We start from the raw sequence: 17,314 nt of genomic DNA, 5'->3' as shown, positions 1-17,314 counted from the left end.
CATCATCAAGGTGTGATTTTTACATACTGTATTTGACAGTATATATTTCTGCAAATGCTACTTGCACAAAATTCATTCAGATATGGAGTTAGTCTCTGACTTCTGTCAAAAAAGGGAACATGAGTCTTTGTCTTTGTAAGGTAACAATAGACAACACACTCAACTGCACTATTAGAGTGTTAAATGTGCAAGGCTGGGTGCTAAAAGGATGACATTCATTGACAGAGCATAATTTTAAATTTGTTTTGCATGCCTGTACTTTTTTTCCCCTAAATGCCTGCTAATTAAAGAGAATATGCACCCTGGGGCCTAGAGCTGTCAAAAACGTCATCTACACCAACAAAAATGTGTGTTCTGCATTGAGTCCCCTTTACCAGCTCCCAGGAAGATACCAGATATCATCTCTGCATTAATGAATACTGTTTGCTTTTCATCTTAATCACTGCCCCAGCCTTCTGCATGGAACGAGGGAACAGGACCATTTTGAACACCAATACAAGATCAAATAAGATGCTTGTTATGCTTGTACAGATGGCTTGAAATATCAAAACACCCATTTTCTACTCTCATAGACCTTCCCATGTTCTAATTAGCTATCTAGGGATATCCCTAACCAGTTGCTCTACAGTGATCTTTACTTAGAACAGCTTAAGTTCTCATTTTGTACAAGAAAGGGAAAGAGAGACCACTTGAGTATGTGACATACTTAGCTTTTTATGCTTTTTTTGAAATGGTTCAGAATTTATCCATGCAAAATTATTCATCCACATTCTTAATCTCCCAATCATTTAACCATTTTTTGAATTAAAGTCCTTAGAAATTCAGAAGTTAATAAATTATTTTGATGTCTGCATTTAGAAAAGGACTTAATTTTGTTGTTCATTACATTCAGTTCATGTTCCGTTTTCCTTACATCAATTCAATACTCTTATTTGTACACCCTTGTGTTTGTATTTGTCTCTTTTTGTTAGGAGAATTATGTTTTGTCTTGGGAGCTGACTATTGTTAAGGCCATGTGGTCTCTTTTCAACAAGAAGTTGTCTGTTCAACTATCCTTCACAACGTCATGATTTTAGTCAAAAGGAAAAACAAATAATCACTTCTAAGCAAAAAAAAAGTCTTGCTGTACTTTAAAATATTAATTACACACAAAAGAAAGGATGCCTCAGTGATACAATACTGTATCCCAACTTATTTTGCATTATATGGCAATGTTCAAAGACTGGGCCTTATATATTTTTACACTGTACATGGTTTTATATGCTTTATAAAAACTGAGCGTTTGTATTTTGTGCAGAAACTCCAGATGATTTTAATGACATGATGACAAAGAACAGATATACAAACAAAACTTTAACATGAACAAAATTAAATCTTTTTAGGAGTAACACTAAAATACAGTGCATTCTCCACTGCCTAGAGCCTACTTGAAAAAAATACTAGGCTGAATAGCTGTTTTCAATTAAATTACAAATAACTCATTTAAAAATAAAAATGCAGCATGTACTGTTCTACATGGACATAATAACGAGAAAATAATTCAGTTGTGAATGTCATATTACACCATAAAAATGAATGATGACACTAATGGAAATTACTCAAAACGCATGTAACACAAGGGTTTTAACATCTTACCCTGTGTATTATTGTATTACAGAAACAATGTAAATAAAAATTTAAAAAGAATGAACAAAATAGAGTTTTAAACATTATTTAGTTTGCAGTTATTAGTGTAAAGTTTTAAAGAATTGTACAGTATTAGCTTAATGACAATGATTATGAGCTGATTAATTCATTCTTTCAGTAATAAAGGGAATGGTTCATGTAGTGAGATCCCCTTGGTTCAGATCTAAATTCATTCATTCATTCAGTGTTGGTAAACTGAATCAAACTGGCATTGCTATGACATTCATTATTACCAAGACCAAATTTCCAGATCTTATGACCAGTGTTCAGAGTGAAGAACATTATCACCTGCTTTATCCTTCTTGAAAACATTCAGCCCCGCTTTCTGAAATGAACAGAAATAATAATAATAACGAATTTAACCTGTTCATATCTTGGAATCTCCAGTGCAATGAAACATGTTAACTATCCAGTAAGTTTCATACAGCACATAAATGTGTGATTTATCATTTGAAAGGTTTGAATTTTTATATGTGTTTATCACCATTTTTTGGAATATACTGAGCTGAAAAATCACATTTTTCAGTCCAAATAAATCATAATAAATATGACCGATAAGTATGAGTTACATATATATTTATACCTTTCAAAAGTTGTAACTTTGACTTAAATTCTGTATCAATCACGGACAGTCTGTTAGGATTTAAAAATTATAATTAAACATTTACACTGCAGTATTGATGAAAGCACTGCTCATTTGAAGCACACACACACTTTCAGAACTGCTTGTCCCATATGGGGTCACAGGGAACCGGAGCCTACCCGGTAACACAGGGCGTAAGGCCAGAGGGGGAGGGGACGCACCCAGGACGGGACGCCAGTCTGTCGCAAGGCACCCCAAGCGGGACTCGAACCCCAGACCCACCGGAAAGCAGGACTGTGGTCTAACCCACTGCGCCACCGCACCCCCTCATTTGAAGCAATTCAGATTCAAAACAATAACCCATATACACAGAGTCCATGTATTTTTAGACTAGTAAACGTTTACATACATTCAGGGAAAATGTATAAAAAATTGCCTAAAGTCTACAGTTGCAAGGTTAAATGAAAGAAAACCTTAATGCTGCACTCTGCTGTAAACATTGTGGTTAAAGATACTAAAAGAAACAAGTCCAGAACAATTGCTAGAACTCAGACCATGCTATGAAACATATCTCCTGAAGATGGTTTCTAATGCTTCAGAAACTCATGAAACCAACGCCCCAAATGTAAAACCCTTCTGAAAAGATGTGAAGAGAAGTGAACTAAATCAGCACTGTAACCACTGTTGATGGAGAGGTGAGGGGAAAATAAGACTCCTTTAACTGACACATGCAATGGGAGGCATTTAAAAACATGTCCTTTAAAGCCAGATACTATCTGTCAGGAAACATTTTCTAAAACATATTGCTTGTCTTTGTTTTAGTTTTTGTATTTGGTGGAAATGTCAATAGGTAAGTCATATTATTTTGAATGAGTAAAGATTAGTAAAATACATAACCTTCATGCCAAAAATGTCAACACAATGAGCATAATAGGATACAGGGAAAATACAGAAAGAAGTCAAACACACTTTTAATTCCCTACGTACAATTTTTCTATATTGACGAAGCTGTGGTTTTTATAATTACTTTCCGCTTGCAACGAGAAAAAGCCAGTTTTATACACTGTCCATCGAGTCTGATGGCATTGCCTTGCAGATCTACTAGCATCCAGAAGGAATTGACAGAATGTTTGTTATTTTAGAGTGACAAAACAGGCCATCCCAAGTCTCATATTTTCTTTTTTTTTTTTTTCACTTAATCTTAGAGATGAAAGAACATGCAGCTGTGGTGTCACCCTGTAGAGCTATAAGGAGTGTCTTTGTGGTAGTTGTAGTCTGGGCAGACCTTCTGTACCAGTTTGTAGTCAATGCTGTAGAAAGCAATGTAGATACATATGACTTTGAAGGGCTTTGAGCACAACCAGGAGACGTGGGTCTGTGTTTGCTCCTGATAGCACACCATGGACGGGTCAAGGCCGCAGAAGGTTGTTTTCTTAGACCGATCCGTCTTCTCAAACTCAATTCGACAGTTGAATGCTTTGGAGTCTCTGGTCTCCAGCGTGGACTGCTGGGTGATCTCAAACTCCACAACCTTGGTTGGGGGCACCAGGCTCACAGAGACATTTCCCAGGCCAGTGGAGTTGTGGCGGAAGAACACGCTGAATGTTCCATTCCCATGGTCCACTATCTTACCTCTGATGAGAAGGTTCAATTTTACTGTCTTGATGTTTGAATGGAAATCGCCCCAACCAAACATCTTTTTGAACTTCCCTGTTTTCACGATAGGTCTGCGCTTAGTTCTCGCATGAGCATCCTGAACATCTGTTTGATTAGATAACCAGTCCCAGAAGTCCTCCACATTTTCTAAATATGTCATTCCCCTGATGTTCTGCTTGAGCCCAGGAGATCCTTTGGAAAACAGACGCAGGGGGTTTAGAATCCGAGGGCTGGCCGCATCAGGGGACAGATTGTCTTCATTATCCTCCCATTCAATGAGCTCTGTTGTTGGAAGGTGTTCTTTATTGCTGGTTACCTTAAAATGGAAAACAGAAAGAAGCATGTCACTGGGAAGAGAAGTTGAATTCCAAGAGTATAACATTTCTTTTTCAAATGGCCTTATTTGCAATGAAATATACATCTTTTTTTTTATCATTGTAGCCTAAAAGTGATATAAAATATCATTAGTAATAGCATCAGATAAGCATTTATTCTGCGGAAAGAATTAACTGTTGTTAGCAATACCTCCCGGTCATTCAAGATCAGTAATACATTATTCTCCATGTGATCGCTGGTCAGGAAAGAGGAAATAACGCCACTCCAGGCTAAACCTACTGCAGCCTGATGTTTGCAGAGAGATGCATAACAGTCACTTCCGCTAATTTCTGGTGTAATTCACACTGATTGCATGTATAATTGTCTTGCAGTGACCTGACACCCTGTCCCTGCATCGTGCCTTATGCTTCTCTTGTTAAAGTTAGTTGCAACACCATACAAAGAATTCTAGGTTTTTCAAAATTCCTTCCCTTTCGGCATCCAGCCATCATCAACAACTGCCTGTCTCGAGCAGGGTCACGGCAAGCCGGAGCCCAACCTGGCAACACGGGGCGCAAGGCCGAAGGGACACGCCCAGGACGGGATGCCAGTCCATCGCAAGCCACCCCAAGCAGCACTCAAACCCCAGACTCATCACAAAGCGGGCACTGCCCAAACCCGATACGCCACCATGCCCCCCGTTTTGTAACAGCATATGTTAAAGGTTTTAATAATACATTTGCGTATCTCAGCGATAGACCAGCAATATTAACTTTTTCTTCAAATAATCGTATGCTGCAACCATAATCAAAGCAATACGTATATAGCAAAAAGTCCAGATCTCAATCAGCGTTAGACTGAATTTACTGTTAAATTGTGTAACTGAAGAACGTAACAGATTTTTTCCTTTCTTTGGAATAGACATAGCCATGAACTGTGAACAATGTAAATATTATTTGCGCTGACACCCTGTAGTAAGAACAGAATGGACTGCAAATTAAAAAATACACAAGGCATAAGCAAACACATGACAGAAACACAATGCGATAGCTAGACTAAGCTCCGATGAGCTTAATGAATAATCAGTACATCTCTTACAAATTTATCTTTCATATGGATATATTTATCTTCATAATTAACAATCAAGTACTTTCTCACCACTTAAACATAAAATATGAGCTGTTGGACGATGATCCACACTAAATCTGTGTGTTACACTGGTAGCAACTGGAGCATTTAAAAACATTTGAACATCTGTAATCAGGAGATTTCATCTACTAAATAGTTATTTTCTTAGTTAATCGCAGTTCGGAGTCATTTACATATTTCACCAAACAACAGTTCCAGAAAAGTGACATGTTTTACATTTTTGCGCAAAAATGCAGGTATGAAATGAATATCCTGTGAGATTATTAAAATGCAAATGAGAAAACAGTTTAAGTATGATGAGCAACTGAGAAAACTGTCAAGACCTAACGGGGTTGGGGGGGGGGGTATGTATTATGTATCATGTCAGTTTAACTCAAACGGGGAAAAATGAATTTTAAAAAACTGAGTTGACAGAACATCTTTCTTTTTTCACCCTTGCCTTTTCTCCCGAAGCACTGGACACCATTACTAAAATCTGTACTTTAATAAAGTGGACTCTAGGTGTTCAAGGCTATCTTGATGCTAGACAACCTTTGAAACACAAGACATAACTTTTACTCTTCTATGTGCCAGTTACAGTCCATTTTATTTCTAACTTCTGAACTTTGCTACGGTGTGTAGCGAGAGGCCCGTAGCAAAACTTTTCGCTTCCCCTCTACCACTACACTTCCAGCTGTCCCTCCCTGTTGTGAATATTTCAGAAATACACAGGCGCACACAGTTACACACCCGGGCTGATGAAAGAGGTAAATTCGTTGTTGCTATACTGCCACAAGAGGGGACGTGGTGACACAGGGGGTTTGGCCAGAGCCTGCTCTCTGGCGGGTTTGGAGTTCGAGTCCCGCTTGGGGTGCCTTGTGACGGACTGACGTCCCGTCCTGGAAGTGTCCCCTCCCCCTCCAGCCTAATGCCCTGTGTTGCCGGGTTAGGCTCCGGCTCCCTGTGACCCCGCATGGAACAAGCGGTTTCAGATTGCGTGCGTGCGTGTGTGTGTACTGATACAGAACGACGTACTGCGGCTCAGTACACACTCAGGAAAGCCCAACCTCAGTAACCCCATCACGGCATGTCCAGCTCTTACACTCACTGCTAGTAAGGAATCCATAAACTGTTTATGTGCGGTATGTCAACAGAGAGTGTCCACTAGCTCTTAGTGAGCCAACTGCAATACTTAGACAGATGCTGCACACAAAAAGCAGGATGAATCATATCTGACATTAGCTTGTAATGAGCATTATGGAGCTGCATGACTGCTCATCCCCAGGGCAGACATTTCTTTTCAGAGCCTGACATAAAGGTAATTGCCAGAGTGACCAAAAGTAGCATATAGAAAAGTATGAAGAAGTCAGAGCCAAGTGGATGGTGGATCATGTGTGAAGATATTGTTACTGTCTGAAAAGTGCAGTGTTGCTCTCATGGGTTTCCTGCCCCAGGCTACTATACGGCTGGATATCAGAGAAAATCTTTCTTCCGTATTTGCTTCTTCATACTGTACTTGCAGTTTGCAGTACTGACGTGTGTTAACTGCACTGAGTCCATTAAACAGAAATGTCTGCATATTTCTGGGTTCATAGCTATTTTATGCCTGTTTGTTGTATTGCAGCCAGCACAGAAAGCTCCTATTTTGTTCATTATATTATATTTTTCTTTATTGGAGAATGCCCACTTCCTTTATGTATTCTGAACATCCTTTAATGCCCACAGCTTGGGTTAAAAGAAAGTTTTGTTTGTTTTTTACTGCACCACAATAAATATATACAGCAATTTTGTTTTTAAAAATATTGTTACAAATATATTTCTCCTGTTAACTTTTCAAAGATTATATGAGTGTACTCCATTAATCAGTTTCAGACACTGAGAGTAGCTGGAACATTCCAGGATATTCAAAATGTAAAACCAATTTACTGGCCAACTGTAGGTAAATTATTACCATGTTGTTTGTTGTTTTTTCCCTTACTTTTTCCTCTTGCTTCTACTCAGCAACGGAACAACAGTTGCCCAGCGTTTGCGATAAAGCAGTAAAATAGAGCGCACTTGCAGGTTTCCCTGGCACCAGTACTGACCGGGCAGGAACCACTGTTTCCTGCGTGCCTGCAGTCACCTGTATGTAAATGCAAGATGACACAGTACTGCTGGGAGATTAGGCTCACCGCAGGCCTCTCCCTGTCAGAGACTATCTCACAGGGCATTTCATTTTTAATAATTCACTCAAAGGACCTGATCTGGGAGTAAACCCCGACAGGCTCGGGGCACAGTGCACCCCCTCAGCACGCCTGATCCCAGGGAAGGGATTGCTGCACTAATAGACGGAACGGCCTCACAGTCACAGGCTGCCTTTCCTCATCACGGGGGGGGGGGGGGCGGGGGGGTGCACAGCAGGTGCTCGCTGGATGCAACCGGAGGGGAACGCAGACTCCGTGGTGCACGAGTCATGATTTCTCCTGTTACCGTGCTGCAAAATGATTTGCTTCCTGTAGCCAGCAGCTGACCTTTTATCAGTGATATGGGGGAGGTCCTTCGAGCAGCCTGTAAAACAGTGAACACACACACACACACACACACACACACACACACACACACACTGAAGCCGCTTGTCCCGATCGGGGGTCACGGTGAGCCAGAGCCTAGCCCAGCAACACAGGGCGTAAGGCTGGAGGGGGACGCACCCAGGACGGGATGCCAGTCTGTCGCAAGGCACCCCAAGCAGAACCCGAACCCCAGACCCACCAGAGAGCAGGCACAGGCCAAACCCGCTGCGCCACCATGCCCCCCAAACAGTGAATGGCTCAGGCACAAATGTGCTCTTGCTGAACTCTTACTTAACATGTTTAACTAAGACTGACACCGCAACAGGCTCGTTTACTTTACGAGATTTTATTCAGAAGCTCCTATTCGAAATTATCAGAAGCTGCTGCCTTTAAAATTTTAATTTGCACATACAGTATGTGCCATATTTGTCAGATTATAATAAGAACTGGAACGTGTTGTGGTGACTGCCGTCTTTGATTCAGCTCAAACGCTGTAGGTGTTCTTCCTTTGAACTAGGCCTCTGCTGACAGATGTTTTAGTAGATGAGCTGGATCTGATGCAGATATCCAAATAACAAGCTCTGAATGATTAGTAGCTATGGATTATGGGAAACATGAAAGGACTGTTCTGTGGATTGTTACACCACAGTGGTGCCTCCACTTTTGCATGACAAAGCTTAATAACCATCTACTAAAAGGAAGGATAGCTGTATTTCTTCCGCATAGTTTAATTCTATTAACATTTTTAAACAAAATCTTATTAAAATTCCTGCCTTCTTAGAAGCCACTACTCTACCATACTCACTACTACTCTGAACACTAGTGAAAAGTCGTCCCCACATTTACATTCACACCTTTATATTATACAGCTGGCAAAATCTTCAGAAATTAGTACTGTTTTCTACCAAATCCAAACATTATCAACATTGTTTTAACATTGTTTATTCTCATAAACATCCTGTGTTGGTATTTTTCTGTGAGCATTTTTTTCCTTTGGGACATGACTCTCCCAGCATACAATGTTCCGTGAAACCCAACATTTATACGACATTGTCAACAGCACAATTCCTTTCATTTTGAGCAACATTAGCATCATCTTTTGTTTCAGGAAATGTGACGGTTGCTGACCAACGCTGACCCTCTACAACCCATTTTGGAAGTATACTCCATTATTCAGTAATTATCATTGATTAATAATCCATGGCAGGGGGCGTGGTGGCGCTGCGGGTTTGTCCTGGGGTCTGGGGTTCGAGCCCTGGTTGGGGTGCCTTGTGGTGGAGTGGCATCCCATCCTGAGTGTGTCCTCTCCCCCTCCAGCCTTGCGCCCTGCGTTGCCGGGTTAGGCTCCGGCTTGCCGCGACCCTGCTCGGCACAAGCGGCTTCAGACAATGTGTGTGTAATAATCCATGGGATCCTGGGTTAGTGGCAATTGTCCTGTAATCTTAAGACTCCTAATTCGAGTCACAGTACTATGGTAAGGCACTTGTCCTGAACTGTTACCTTCAACATTATTATTATTAATATTATTATGATTATTATTAATATCTCGGTCACAAATGAATGCAGTGTAGTGGCACTTGTTTCTGTGTTCTCACAACAGCCTAGGATGCGATAGTTTTTTTTCATTTATTTTTTACTCTATATGCAGTTCTTTTTAGCAGCAGTGAAGGATGAAGCAACACTCTTTGTCTTTCTTGTTGGTCTCAGAAGTGCACAGGTGCTTCACAGGGACATGGACACACGGAACGGATGATCACTCTTAGGTCAGACAGGCCCTGACAAGCCACCTGAGAAGGCTCAACCATGAAGATGCAATGTGAAAAAAGAAGGTCTAGTCAAAGACAAGATCATACTGCTTGTTCTCCAGCAACCCAGTCAATTGAGGTAAATGAGAGAAATACACATGTAATTACTGCGGAACATTTGAATCGACCGATTTCATATTAACTCTAATAATAGAGTTAACAATCAGAGAATAACAGCGGCCCATGTGTGGATTTTTAAATAGATGTACTGTACCCTCATCCAACTCTGGGCTCCTGCAGGAGCTCTCAGCATAACAGGAGTTACAATTTATGTAGATAAAGTACAGAAAAATAAAAACACAGATGAACTAAAAAAAGATAATCTATTTTGTTAGTGGGGGGAGCGGTGGCACAGCAGGTTTGGCTGGGTTCTGCTCTCTGGTGGGTCTGGGGTTCAAGTCCCGCTTGGGGTGTCGTGTGATGGACTGATGTCCCATCCTGGGTGTGTCCCCTCCCCCTCTAGCCCCATACCCTGTGTCGCCAGGCTAGGCTCTGGCTCACTGTGACCCCGCTTGGGACAAGCGGCTTCAGCCAGTGCGCGTGTAATTTGTTAGTTTATCAAAATTGCAATCACTGCAACCCCTACCAGGAGAACCAAAAAAAGGCTGAGAAGAGATGACCTGACACCAGAGTTTGCTGGAACCAGGGAAAGACCACTTCATTGAAAAATCTGGAAAAATCACATGATGTGGGCTCCTTGCCAAGTCTTTTCCAATTTTTCAACTAGAAATGCCTTGTAAACATATCCACAGGTACTGTGAAAAGTGCTCAACATCAGGCACCCTTCAGGGTGAGACTTTCCGGTCCCGCGGTTGTCATGTAGGTGTGGACCGAGTTTTTCACAGCCAGGAGTGTAAACAGTGAGCCACATGGTGACAAGGAGGGAAATAGCAGGACAGATAAGAGGCAGGAGGTGAACAGCAAGGCAGGTAATGACCACACATTCCTTGCTGCAGGCGACAGAATACACTGCCCTGCTCCCTGTGCCTGGTACATCCATACCAGAATCACCAAGACCTACATGTATGCCAGGAGGGAGGACACAATTAATAAGATCTCCATTTTCTTACAAAGACAGAGAATTAGCAGAAAAAAAAAACACTTAAATTTCAGTGCCCTCTCATTATCCAGTTTTGCTTGCATTTCATTAGCTATTTCAATTTTTACCATTAAAACGACCAAAAGACAAAATGAATAAATGACAAAATGATTAGGCATTGGAAACATGTGTTGACAATTATACTGACAAACTGGTCAGAGATTAATTAGCTGAGTTTGAAATACAACAAAACACTGCTAAATAATTTTAGAAAGGTGGCTCTGAAGATCTAAATGCTTTTAAATACGTTTTCACTCCATTAAAAAATGGCATAGTTTCGTCTGCAGCATCTGTTACATGACAAATCTTTCTCAAAAGATGAAATATTCTATTCTGTTCTATTTATCAGAAAATAAAAATTGAACCACACTTTGGATGTTAAAAATTGTCATTTTAAATTGTAAACATTTTCAATTTATTGGGAATTATTTTTCCAAACTGCTAAGAGCTTTAGATCATTTCAGGTTTTGGTAATAAATGAAAACACTCAAATATAAACATTAAAGGTCTTTTAACAAATGGAATATGATTAGAGAGTTCGTGGACATAAAAGTCAAAACTGCAACGGAGACAAATCTTTGGTTTTTTCCCCATAAAAAAAATTAAATATAATATGGAAATATACATAAAATTATGATCACCTGATCTGGACGGTAATTTAGAATATGGTATTATTTCTGAGAACAGACTTAGACATTGGCAGTTGATCACTTTTGTGAAACATTGTAATCTGCTCGCCTTCATTTACATTTGCAGTTGTTTTTTATATGATAACTGTATGTAAACTACTCAGCCTTTAATCTATTGTTAAAAAAATTACGATGAAAGAAGTAATTTGCCTATTACTGTATGGTCGGCAGTAACTAATAGTATCTCAGCATATATCTGAACATTGTTTCTGAAGAGCTTTTAAAGAGGCTGAGTGTTGCAGTGGCAGAGCTCCAGACTGGAACCGTCAGACAATCTTGTTTACGGAGGATTAAAGCCGTTGGCATTCTTATAGCAGAATATGACCCCAATATGAGCACAGATTCCCTTTTAGAGAAAATAAGCCCCCAGTGAGTCCCAGCGTTCAGACCTGCTCCCACATTTATAGACAAACTGTCTCCAAATCCGCGGTTAATAAGTCCCGGGACGAAAGTGTAGGTTACCAGCCTAACTGGTACATTTCATTATATCGCTCCTTCTCCACCCGACACCCCCCATCCCTGCCCCCACCCCCACCCCACCCCCCCTTTCCACACATTTTTTTGAGACCATGTAGGTTTCTCTCTCACAAGGCAAATCCTGCGAGAGCGTTGATATGGAGAGTCGGGTTTCGGCGGGCCTGAAGTATATAAACAGCGTTTTTATTGTCCGGAGGGACAGGACTCTGAAGGCAGCGATGGCCTTATCGCAGCCCGGCAGCTCTGTAATTCGCCGCGATGATAAAGTGCTGGAGCGGGAAACCTTACAAGGCTGGCACAATCCAGAGATGGATTAGTTTTTTTGACATAAGCTTCCTGAAAAACTAATCAATCAGTCCATGGCGTATAATCAGAGGCATGAGATTAAGGCCCCATTCCTAATCCTTCCACTGTACATTTTATTACACTTTTCAGAGCTAGTTTTCCTTTAAATGTACCGTAAATAAATAAATAATGAATCCGGAGCGTAATTGAACTCGGCAAAGGAGAGTCGGAAAGGGACCCCAAGAGACGGAATTCATTCTGCTTTATTTTGAAGACTGAGCTCAAGCTGTTGTCCCAGCTTAAAGTCCTTTTAAAGTTTGCAGTACAAAGTGCTGTCTGAGTAAAGTCCCTTTTTTGCGCATGCATTTCTGTGTCTTTGCCTTGAATGTATTTACTGTTTGTTGCCAGAAGAGACTTGTCCTCTTAATGAGAAGGCCAAATTTGGATTACATATTTTATGTTCCGTCGAGATCAGCTGCGTTCAAGACAAAAGCCTACAATGAAATCCATGCAAGAAAGTGTTGCTGGCTGCAAGTCAGAGCTTTGATAGCACCATTTCAAAACATAACACAGGCTGCAGGGGGTCCAGTCTGTGCAAATATCGTTAGTGCTTTTGCAAACTCAATGTTTTTTCATTTCCAGAAATTAGACGATTTTACCTATTTATAAAATTGCATGTTTTACTACAGGAAATCCGATGATGAAACCTTCAGGTTGCCACTCCACACTCCCTGTTTCTCAACACAGAGACTGCTCCCTTTTTCCAGAATCTTCCTCCCAGCTAGCAGTTTTAACGAACAAACTAGACGAGAACAGGGTGACTGCTTACGAAGGACCCTTGCGATATTATTCGCGTTTTCAGCCACTCTACTTTGTGTGATTTGATGTGGAAAAACACATAAGAGGCACGAGACGTTTATAGGTAAAGTGCCTCTCCCTCACCTCTTACCATAGGCACCCACCCACAATCTCCAATCTGTTTCTCCACTCAGCCGTGCCCTTTAGTTCTCAATTGCCACGCTTACGTGGAAATGTCACCGCCATGTCCGTCATGATGTTTGACTGCAGCACAGTAAGACAAGGACTTTTATCATGCAAATCACTTTCGCTAATATACGGCAAACATATATACCCATAAAATAAGAGCCAACCTACATTTTCAGCAGTAAAATAAGCCTCAAATATTGGCATGACGGTGTCATCGCTTGCCGTGAAAAGAACGTGCTGTGTAATACGTTAATAATCCATATACGTAATGTAGAAAATAAATTTGATATGGATTTATGGAAATAAACTGCATGATGTGATGAAGAGGCCAATATCTCAGGCGTTAGAGTCACAGCAGAGGACACAAGCATCAGTGCACTATGGGCGAGGAAGATGTCCAGTCTCTTTAAGGTGGCCTTTGGAAAGGTGCCTTCTGCCGACCTGTCAGGTACCTGCAGAGCTTGACAGGTGTCAGCAATGAGAGGTGCACCACTTCTCTGATCATCAATAACACTCCTGAACTGCAGAGTGTGATGTGCAGGGTGTAAGAAAGTAATCAGTTTGGCAGCAAGTGTTTCTGAAGAAGGCTGACCGTGCGGGGTGGGTGGGGTCACAGCACCACAAGGCTGCCACAGAACTCAGGTGAAAACTGGACAAAAGAAAACGTACACTTCACTGTAGATTGCTGTAAGTGTGAGTTCGTAGTTCACTGTCACCTGTGTTCAATAAGCTGTAACTTCAGGCTTTGAAGTAATTTTTGACTTATTAAAATACATTTTAGCTCCTCCTGGCAGGAATACCTTAAATGAAGAAATTCTGTACCGTAACCCTAATGTCCATTACGACAGTTTTTCTCTGCAATATGCATCTAATTTCAGGGAAACGGTTTGACACGGATCAAACAGGTTCTCGCAATGTAGCACATAAAGAACATTTGTCATATTATAAAATGTATGATTTGTTGAAGCGAGTGTTAAGAGCAGCTGACTGATTGTAGCTTTTCATTTCTCTGTTAAGAGAAAGAGCTTAGATCTTAGAAATGTGTTCCTGTGGCTTTTTTTAAAATCCAACTAGCTCGGTATCAGTATCAGTATCAGCGACTGACAACCGAAGAAGTGATTTTAACAATAATCTGTCCGTTCACGGTGTGGAGTCACAGACGCGGAATGTATTATATACACTCTATATGGTAAAGATGAATAAAGATCTTTCCACTTAACTGTTATCACTGTATTTATGCTGTTCTTAATTAAAATTTCAAAGAAGCCCTGAGATATAGAAATAAAGGCAAAACACAAACAAAATGGGCTACTTTCATGAAACACAGTGAAACTTTAAACCGCAGCCCAGAACAACGGATGGGTGTCAGTTATTTGGAGGCAGCTCAGTGTCCTCATACACTGGCTCTTGGGTTCAAGGTACGAATCGGCCCCTGGTGTACGAAACACATGTTTAGCCATGTTAGTGTCAAAATCATGGCGCATCCGCTCCACCATATTTCCCTGGAGCAAATGTGTCTCCCAGACAGAAGGGAGGGTTACAGATTCGAGCCAGAGCTGTGGGACTCGGTCCCACTGGAAACTGCACCACAATATGAAGATTCCCATGAGTGTTGGGGAAGTTGCACGCACACAGATACACACACATGGATGCACCAAGAGTAAAAATAACAGGAGAGATTAATTAAAACACAGCACTGTGCACCAGCCTCGATGAACAAATTTCTCATATTCATCCACTTTTCTGATTGTCAAACAGTGACAGTACATTAAGGACTGTCCTATGCTACCCAACCTTGGAAAGGCTTTAAAAAAATACTGGATCTATTTACTAATGAAAGAATTCCATACATATTACAGGCTTTTTAAAATTACTTGCAATAGTTGAAAATAAAAATTATATGTAAACGCTGTCATTTTCCTGTGCTTTAAAGTTCTGCTTTTAAAAACAAGCGTATTTGAACGAAGCACCTTTGTGTTTCCACGGCACTGCACAGTAGCATCCAGGGTGTAACAGACACATATCTAATTGACACAATTTGCAGATATACTTGTGTTTTGTGCAAATTTACAAGTACATTCGCAATCAGTGTAACTCTCTGAAAACTGCCCGAAACAATACTGTGAATTTTTAAATTATATTTTCTGACTACCATTTATAGGACACTCCATTTTTTCAGGCAATAAAACATCTACTATTAATAATATTAAAACATTTTGCCGCTTTAAAAAAAAAATGACAGCACTTGCAATTATGTTTGTTTAAAAGTGTTAAATTTTAAAAATAATACTTTTACTGATTGCAACTGCTGTTACTTTGTGGTGTTCGTTAGCATATAGGCGCTTGCAAAGGTCATATTTCAAGGTCATCGCTCCAGTTTTCCTACAGTAAATGGGACACGTCTAGTATGGAAGGGTTTTCATTTCTCCGCTGCAACTCTCCGGTACAAAACCCTCAGTTATTTATTTCTTGGACTTTTATTGCCCCCCCCACCAAAAAAAAAAAAAGAATATGCACCTAGAGAGCAATTTAATTCCATCACTCCGGCTGTTGCCTGAAACGTTTTATTGTCCTTCCCAAGAACTTGGGAAGAACTTGGTGCTCTATGTGTGTGACAGGAGTGAAAGCGCGGAGTGCGGTGTCGCGTGTCTGAAATCACAGTCAGATATTAGTCAGAGCGCATCCACTCGTGTGTTTATTTCGACATGAAGCCTGGCGTCTCTCTTCTCTATAATATTCTTCACTATGACAGGACAGCTTAAGGAGAAGGAAGGAGCCAAAAGCTGAAAGCAGCCGCTACTGATCCGTGCAAAGGAGTTTGGTTCGGTGCAAAATCATGCAGAGCAAAAAGAGCCCATTTTCCAGCCGCTCCGCGTTACGCCGCGCTGTTCGCGAGCGCCACGACTGCGCGAGGGACTCGAACTCACCACGTGCAGGCAGAAGAGCAGCAGTACGGAGCTCGGGGTCCTCATCATGGTCGCGCGGCGCTCAGATCGCTGCCCTTGGCACAGCGCGCTCGTCGTGCACCGCGGGGGGGAGGCTGCCGCGCGCGGACCACTGTACCATCGCTGTGGACACTGGTGGCGAGCGGCGAACATAATATGCAACACTTAGCCATGGAAACAAATAGCAGCGAACGCCCTGCGTGTGTGTGTGTGTGTGTGTGTGTGTGTGCTCAAAATGCGTTACTTTCCACACTGACTGAGACAGTAATACTAGTCATTCACTTACATTTTGCTGACGTTTTTCTCCAAAGTGAACTACAGTGTAAGTTACTTACAATTATTTACCCATTTAGGAAGCTGGACATTTTTGTTTCACTGGAGTAATTTCTTAGGATAAGTAAAGTAGTACCAAGTTCTGCTCGGTACTAACTGTAGAGCTAGAGGTGGGATTCGAACGTGCGGTCTTCGGGTCCAAGGCAGCAGCAGCTCTACTACGCTAACATATCAGTATGTTCTTTAAATGTGCGAAGTTCCAGCAGTTTGTTTCACTCGTTTTCTCGTGCTGATGATGATGAAGATGATGATGATGCTCCTCACCCTTCCGCGGACTCCTCGCTGTGTCTCCTCCGCGGACAGACAGAGCTGCGCGCAGCAGCTTCTCTGAGTCTCAGAGTCCGCGAACTGCCCGTCGTCCGCGCGCCACGCGCTCACTCACTCACTCACTCACACACTCACACACACACAGTGACACACACTGAGAGATAGTCTCTCTCTCACACACACACACACACGCGCACACACACACAGTAACAGCTCTCAGCTGAGTTTGGGTAAAACACGCTGACACGAGTGAGAGTGAGACTGCCTGCGGTGCGGCTCCTCTGAGCCCCCCCCCCCCCACACACACACACACACACACACACACACACACACACACACACACACAGAGTTAGCACGGACACTTACACCGCAAACGTTGTACCATTATGGGAACAGACAGACAGACGCGCAGAGAGCGGGACAGTGAAACGCCGCGCGGTAGAGAGGTGTGTGTGTGTGTGTTTAAGAGACAGTGAGAACATAGGGACTGAAGGCGCGCACACACTCCTC

General features: G+C 41.6%; 1 protein-coding gene across 2 annotated transcripts; it reads right to left on the bottom strand.

Moving 5' to 3' along the window:
• Positions 1-2,559: 2,559 nt before the first annotated feature.
• LOC108937904 (neurexophilin-2-like) lies at positions 2,560-17,039 on the bottom strand. Of its 2 annotated transcripts, none has more exons than XM_018758125.2 (3): positions 16,802-17,039; positions 16,187-16,336; positions 2,560-4,241 (listed from the first exon to the last, which is right to left on the bottom strand). In XM_018758125.2, the coding sequence occupies exons 2-3, from the start codon at positions 16,232-16,234 to the stop codon at positions 3,501-3,503; spliced, it is 789 nt and encodes a 262-aa protein (XP_018613641.1). In that variant the 5' UTR covers positions 16,235-16,336; positions 16,802-17,039; the 3' UTR covers positions 2,560-3,500. The 2 variants fall into 2 exon arrangements, with proteins under 2 accessions (XP_018613641.1, XP_018613650.1); XM_018758134.2 differs by lacking the exon at positions 16,802-17,039 and adding an exon at positions 16,540-16,556.
• Positions 17,040-17,314: the final 275 nt, after the last annotated feature.

This window comes from Scleropages formosus, chromosome 12 (genome assembly GCF_900964775.1).
Source record: "Scleropages formosus chromosome 12, fSclFor1.1, whole genome shotgun sequence".
Classification (NCBI taxonomy): Eukaryota; Metazoa; Chordata; class Actinopteri; order Osteoglossiformes; family Osteoglossidae; genus Scleropages; species Scleropages formosus.
This window is presented reverse-complemented; position numbering and strand designations above follow the sequence as displayed.